A 7570-nucleotide genomic window follows, 5' to 3' on the forward strand; every position below is an offset into this window, starting at 1 on the left:
ACAGTCATCGATGTAGCGGAGGAAAAAGTGGGGGGTGGGGCCAGTGTAGTTGCGGAAGATGGATTGTTCCACATATCCTACGAAGAGGCAGGCTTAGCTGGGGCCCATGCGGGTGCCCATGGCCACTCCTTTCGTTTGGAGGAAGTGGGAGGATTGGAAAGAGAAGTTGTTCAGGGTGAGGACCAGTTCAGTCAGTGATACTCAAGACAGCCAAATAGAGAAGGATTTAGAGCATCACTTCACGGCAGTGTCATCCAAAATAAAGGGAGGCAAATCATGAAAATTTCTGTTTTTGTACTCCACTTTACAGGAGTTGGGGGGTCATGTTGCGGCTGTACAGGACATTGGTTTGGCCATTGTTGGAATATTACGTGCAATTCTGGTCGGAGGCTGAGGGATGACCTTATAGAGGTTTACAAAATTATGAGAGGCATGGATAGGGTAAATAGGCAAAGTCTTTTCCCTGGGGTGCGGGAGTCCAGAACTAGAGGGCATAGGTTTAGGGTGAGAGTGGAAAGATATAAAAGAGACCTAAGGGGCAATTATTTCACACAGAGGGTGATGTGTGTATGGAATGAGCTGCCAGAGGAAGTGGTGGAGGCTGGTACAATGCAACATTTAAGTGGCATTTGGATGGGTATATGAATAGGAAGGGTTTGGAGGGATATGGGCCCGGTGCTGGCAGGTGGGACTAGATTGGGTTGGCATATCTGGTCGGCATGGACAGGTTGGACCGAAGGGTCTGTTTCCATGCTGTACATCTCTATGACTCTATGTCTTTATGACTTTCCATGCAGGTACAGGATTCTGGCTGACATAATACTGGGAGACAGGAAAAAGCTTTCTGCAGAAGAGAAGTGTTGCCTCATTCTGCAACGGTGTAAGTTACAAGGCTGGCAGGTACGTAACTGTTAAAGTGTGAGTTTTTTTTTTGTGTGGTCACTGCATTACAACTAGACTGGCATGTGTATGCCATCATATAAATTACAATAGAAACATTGCCACCTTGAAGACATGCATCCACCATTTAGCTTCTATTGATGCTGCTGCTGAACAACACAAACATAAAGGGCTCGACCAGAAATTGAGGTCTTCTAAAAATAGTGCTGACAGGGAGAACTGGTCACAAAATCACAGGTCCACCAGCGAAGCAGTAATTCTGAATTCACGTCCAATGACCACAAGTTATGAGATCAATAAAGCAATTAATTTGTGGTCTGGCAACAAACATTGACCATGAAAGTGACCAGATTGGTACAAAAATTAAACTGATACTTTATTATACATCAGGGACGAGTGCTGTCACTGTCACATGATCTTAACAACAATATTACATTAGTCCTACGCTCTGTGGTTTACTCTTAATAGTGTCAAGACAGTCTGGAATTGATAGTAATTGCTACCTTGATGAAATTGGTCACATCCCAACACCAGAAAAGCTATCACCAGTTCTCACAGGAAGCAGCTGCTCCGGCAATCAGCCTTTATACTGAAGCAGTCAACACAAATTTGTGCAATCAGGTATAAATAAATGGACAATTATTAAAACATACATGCAACCATCCAGTTTAGAATCCTGCCATAATACTAACAGCAAAAGAACAAAAACATCAGGTTCTGGAAATCTGGTACAGAAAAAAAACAAACTGCAAGAATCACTCTGGTACAGATCAAACAAAAAATAGCAGATGCTGGAATCCATGGTAGACAGGCAGGAGGCTGGAAGAACACAGCAAGCCAGGCAGCATCAGCAGGTGGAGAAGTCAATGTTTTGGGTGTGACCTTTCTTCAGGACTGGGGGTGTAGGGTGTAGGGGGAACTCCCCTGTGCTGAGAGGAGCAGCACAGGGGAGTTCCCCCTACACCCTACACCCCCCAGTCCTGAAGAAGGGTCACACCCAAAACATTGACTTCTCCACCTCCTGATGCTGCCCAGAGTCAATCTGCTGGCCCAATAGCATCTGTGGAGAAATTAGCGTGGTTAATGTTTCAGGTCAATGACCTTGACATTTCTCAATACAACTACTGCCAGGCCAGCAGAGTGTTTCTCCTGTATTTTTCAATGTTGTTTGAACATTATGCAGTGGTATTATTGTCTTTCAATTAAAGTTCAAACAGAGAAGCTTACCAGAATGTGCAGTATGCAGAAAATAATGAGAAAGGTATTTTGCTCCATGGAATCTGCATCTTCCACTGAATAAACTTTTAATCTTTAATGCTCCATTAATGGTTTTCTTTAATTAACTAAGCAATTTTGATTCAACTATTTGTAGTTGATTGTATCAGGTTAGCTAGTTGGGTCTCTTGAATATGAACTCCTTGACGAGGGCTATTAATCTGATCCAATCAGGGAGAACTGTTTGACATAAAAAATTGAATGTCAGGGACATTGAATCAGGGGATGCCTGACTTAGTGAGAGACATTGCTATTGTCAATGATGATGCATTTGTACATAAAGGGTATCTGGAGATGGAATGCTGACCTCTGAAGAGTTATTTGACCATTATTCTTGTTTTCAATGAAAATCTAAGGTTAGATTTTGCAAGTCTCTGCTTGCAGCACAGAGTTTCACTTGACAGGGGAGGACGGGAAAAATTTCTGGTTGTAACAGCTGCTTCTTTTTTGAGGTATTTTAGGTGCTGAAGGTGATTTCTTTGAATTCCAGGAGCAGCAATTACTGTTTTAAATGCTGTTGCATTGTTTTGGAACTTTGGGGAAAAAAAGTCAAAACAACAGCAGTTTTAAAAGGGAGAAGAGCAGACAAAGGAAGCACATGGTGAGGACAGTGCAGGAGAGAGAGAGAGAACCTGCATAGTTACTGCCTTTGCTGTTTTGAATTCATGTATCGCTGGACATCGGAGTGTGTCTGGGAAAAATAACAAACAGTGAAATTCACAACTAATCTTGGAGGAACCTGTTTGGGTGAAGTTCACAACATAGAATCAGATATGTTAATCATTTTAAGTGTGTCCAACAGAAAGGCTGCAGTAGTGAGTAGTGTGGTTTCTTTCTTGATTATATGTTTTTGCAGATATGTTTCTTGATTAAACTTAAAATATAAGCCATAACTATTAATTTAACGTAGGGCAGTGTTTTGTAGAGGAATAAGACGGTGTTATTTTCTGGGTCTGTAGATTGCGAAGGAGCAAAAATGGCCTTTGCAGTGATATGTACTTCTTGTCAGATGTGGGAGTTTAAAGAGAGTTTAAGGGTTACTGCGGGTTACATCTGCCATAAATGCTGTTGGATGTGAATCTTATCAGATCGAGTGGATCAGTTGAGGAGACAGTTAGAAGCAATAAGGAATTTGCAAAAGCAACAGTATGTTTTTGGGATCCTTCGGGGGAGGGAGAGCAGCCCCAAGTCATGGTCCACATTGGCACCAACGACATAGGTCGGAAGAGAGATGGGGACTTGAGGCAGAAATTCAGGGAGCTAGGATGAAAGATTAGAGCTAGGACAAACAGAGTTGTTTTCTCTGGTTTGCTGCCCTTGCCACGTGCTAGTGAGACGAGGAATAGGGAGAGAAAGGAGTTGAACACGTGGCTACAAGGATGGTGCAGGAGGGAGGGTTTCAGGTTTTTGGATAATTGGAGCTCTTTCTGGGGTAGGCGGGACCTCTACAAGCAGGATCGTCTTCATCTAAACCAGAGGAGTACCAATATCCTGAGTGGGAAATTCACTAAAGCTATTAAGGTGGATTTAAACTAATACAGCAGGGGGATGGGAACCAAAATTGTAGGACAGGTACAGAACAGGATGAGAGTAGGGAGTTCCCAAATCAAGTATCTGACACTGGCAAGTGAGAACCTGGTTTGAAGTGTGTATACTTCAACGTGAGGAGCATCTGAAATAAAGTGGGTGAACTGGCAGCATGGGTTGGTACCTGGGACTTCGATGTTGTGGCCATTATGGAGACCTGGATAGAGCAGGGACAGGAATGGCTGTTGCAGATTCCAGGATTCAGATGTTTCAGTAAGAACAGAGAAGATGGTAAAAGAGGGGGAGGTGTGGCATTGTTGATCAGGGACAATATTACAGTTGTAGAAAGGATATTTGGGGACTCGTTAACTGAGGTAGTATGGCCTAGGTTAGAAACAGGAAAGGAGAAGTCCCCATGCTGGGAGTTTTCTATAGGCCTCCGAATAGTCCCAGAGATGTAGAGGAAAGGATAGCAAAGATGATTCTCAATAGGAGTGAGAGAGGCAGGGTAGTTGTCATGGGGGACTTCAACTATCCAAATATTGACTGGGATCACTACAGTACGCGTACTATAGATGGGTCAGTTTTTGTCCAGTGTGTGCAGGAGGGCTTCCTGACATGCCTACAAGGGGCGAAGCCACTTTAGATTTAGTACTGGGTAATGAGCCTGGCCAGGTGTTAGATTTGGAAGTAGGTGAGCACTTTGGAGACAGCGATCACAATTCTGTCAGGTTTACTTCAGTGATAGAAAGGGATAGGTGTACTCCACCGAGCAAGAGTTACAGCTGGGGGAAGGGAAATTACGATGCAATTAGGAAAGATTTAGGAAGCGTAGAATGGGGAAGGAAACTGCAGGGGATGAGCACATTAAAAATGTGGAGCTTATTCAAGGATAAGTATGTACCTGTCAGGCAGGGAGGAAGTTATAGATCGCATGGTTTATTAAGGAAGTGGAATCCCTGGTCAAGCAGAAGAAGAAGACTTATGTTAGGACAAAATGTGAAAACTCAGTTAGGGCGCTTGAGGGTTACAAGGAATTCAGGAAAGACCGAAGAAGAGAGCTCAGAAGAGCCAGGAGGGGACATGAGAAATTGTTGGCGGATAGGATCAGGGTTAACCCTAAGGCTTTCCATAGGTATGTCAGGAATAAAAGAATGACGAGAGTTAAATTAGGGCCAATCAAGGATAATAGTGGGAAGTTGTGTGTGGAGTCAGAGGAGATAGGGGAAGCACTAAATAAATATTTTTCGACAGTGTTCACTATAGAAAATGAAAATGTTGGCAAGGAAGATACAGAGATACTTGCATCTAGACTAGAAGAGATTGAAGTTCACAAGGAAGAGGTATTAGAAATACTGCAGAGTGTGAAAATAGACAAGTCCCCTGGGCCGGATCCTAGGATCCTCTGGGAAGCAAGGAAAAGGGATTGCCAAGCCTTTGGCATTGATCTTCAAATCATCATTGTCTACAGGAATAGTGCTTGAGGACTGGAGGATAGCAAATATGGTTCCCTTGTTCAAAAAGGGTAGTAGATACAACCCTGGTAATTACAGACCAGTGAGTGTCACTTCAGTTGTTGGAAAAGTGTTAGAAAATGTTATAAGAGATAGGATTTATAACTATCTAGAAAAGAATAATCTGATCAGGGACAGTCAGCATGGTTTTGTGAAGGATAGGCCGTGCCTCACAGATCTTATTGAGTTTTTTGACAAAGTGACCAAACAGGTAGATGAGAGTAAACCCTACACCACAGGTAGATGTGGTGTATATGAATTTCAACAAGGCGTTCGATAAGGTTCCCCACAATAGGCTATTATACAAAATGTGGAGGAATGGGATTGTGGGAGACATAGCAGTTTGGATCAGTAATTGGCTTGCTGAAAGAAAACAGAGGGTTGTAGTTGATAGAACATGTTCATCTTAATGTCCAGTTACTAGCGGCGTACCGCAAGGGTTGGTGTTGGGTCCACTGCTGTTCGTCATTTTTATAAATGACCTGGATGAGGGCTTAGAAGGGTGGGTTAGTAAATTTGCGGACGACATGAAGGTTGGTGGAGTTGTGGATAGTGACGAAGGATGTAGTAGGTTGCAGAGAGACATAGATAGGATGCAGAGCTGAGCTGAGAAGTGGCAAATGGAGTTTAATGTGGACAAGTGTGAGGTGATACACTTTGGACGGAGTAATCGGAATGCAAAGTACTGGGCTAATGGTAGGGTTCTTGGGAGTACAGATGAGCAGAGAGATCTCGGTGTCCATGTACACAGATCCCTGAAAGTTGCCACCCAGATTGACAGGATTGTTAAGAAGGCATACAGTGTTTTGGTCTTTATTAATAGAGGGATTGAGTTCCAGAACCATGACGTTATGCTATAGCTGTACAAAACTCTGCATAAGGTATATGGGACTGGGATATCATAGCAATTACAGAAACATGGCTCAGGGATGGGCAGGACTGGCAGCTTAATGTTCCAGGAAGGATAGAAAGGGAGGCAAGCGAGGAGAGGGATTGGCATTTTTGAAAAAGGATAGCATTACAGCTATGCTGAGGGAGGATATTCCCGGAAATACATCCAGGGAAGTTATTTGGGTGGAATAAGAAAGGGATGATCACCTTATTGGGATTGTATTATAGACCCCCCTAATAGTCAGAGGGAAATTGAGATTCAAACTTGTAAGGAGATCTCAGCAATCTGTAAGAAAAATAAGGTGGTTAAGGTAGGGGATTTTAACTTTCCAAACATCGACTGGGACTGCCATTGTGTTAAAGGTTTAGATGAAGAGGAATTTGTTAAGTGTGTACAAGACAATTTTCTGATTCAGTATGTGGATGTACCTACTAGAGAAGGTGCAAAACCTGACATACTCTTGGGAAATAAGGCAGGGCAGGTAACTGAGGTGTCAGTGGGGGAGCACTTTGGGGCCAGCGACCATAATTCTATTAGATTTAAAATAGTGATTGGAAAAGGATAGACCAGATCTAAAAGTTGAAGTTCTAAGTTGGAGAAAGGCCAATTTTGATGGTATTAGACAAGAACTTTCGGAAGCTGATTGGGGGCAGATGTTTGCGGGTAAAGGGACGGCTGGAAAATGGGAAGCCTTCAGAAATGAGATAACAAGAATCCAGAGAAAGTATATTGGTGTCAGGGTGAAGGAAAGGCTGGTAGATATAGGGAAGGCTGGATGACTAAAGAAATTGAGGGTTTGGTTAAGAAAAAGAAGGAAGTATATGTAAGGTATAGACAGGATAGATCGAGTGAATCCTTAGAGTATAAAGGAAGTAGGAGTATACTTAACAGAGAAATCAGGAGGGCAGAACAGGGACATGAGATAGCTTTGGCAAATAGAATTAAGGAAAATCCAAAGGGTTATTACAAATACATTAAGGACAAAAGGGTAATAAGGCCCCTCAAAGATCAGCAAGGCGGCCTTTGTGTGGAGCTGCAGAAAATGGGGGAGATACTGAATGAGTATTTTGCATCAGTATTTACTGTGGAAAAGGATATGGAAGATATAGAATGTAAGGAAATAGATGGTGACATCTTTTACAGAGGAGGAAGTGCCGGATGTCTTGATACAGGTAAAGGTAGATAAATCCCCAGGACCTGATCAGGTGTACCTGAGAACCCTGTGGGAAGCTGGAGAAGTGATTGCTGGTCCTCTTGCTGAGATATTTGTATCATCGATAGTCACAGGTGAGGTGCCGGATGACTGGAGGTTGGCAAACATGGTGCCACTGTTTAAGAAGAGTGGTAAGGACAAGTCAGGGAACTATAGACCAGTGAGCCTGACCTCGGTGGTGGGCAAGTTGTTCGAGGGAATCCTGAGGGACAGGATGTACATGTATTTGGAAAGGCAAGGACTGATTAG

At 43.1% G+C, this 7570-nt stretch overlaps 1 protein-coding gene across 1 annotated transcript in view; it reads left to right on the plus strand.

The window, feature by feature from the left end:
- The window catches only part of myo16 (myosin XVI), a 375473-nt gene that overhangs the window by 325067 nt on the left and 42836 nt on the right, over nucleotides 1-7570 (plus strand). The window contains exon 30 of the mRNA XM_043691191.1: nucleotides 798-900. Within this exon, the coding sequence (XP_043547126.1) occupies nucleotides 798-900 (103 nt within the window). The remainder of the gene's footprint in view (nucleotides 1-797; nucleotides 901-7570) is intronic.

This window comes from Chiloscyllium plagiosum, chromosome 6, assembly GCF_004010195.1.
Source record: "Chiloscyllium plagiosum isolate BGI_BamShark_2017 chromosome 6, ASM401019v2, whole genome shotgun sequence".
NCBI classification, from domain to species: domain Eukaryota; kingdom Metazoa; phylum Chordata; class Chondrichthyes; order Orectolobiformes; family Hemiscylliidae; genus Chiloscyllium; species Chiloscyllium plagiosum.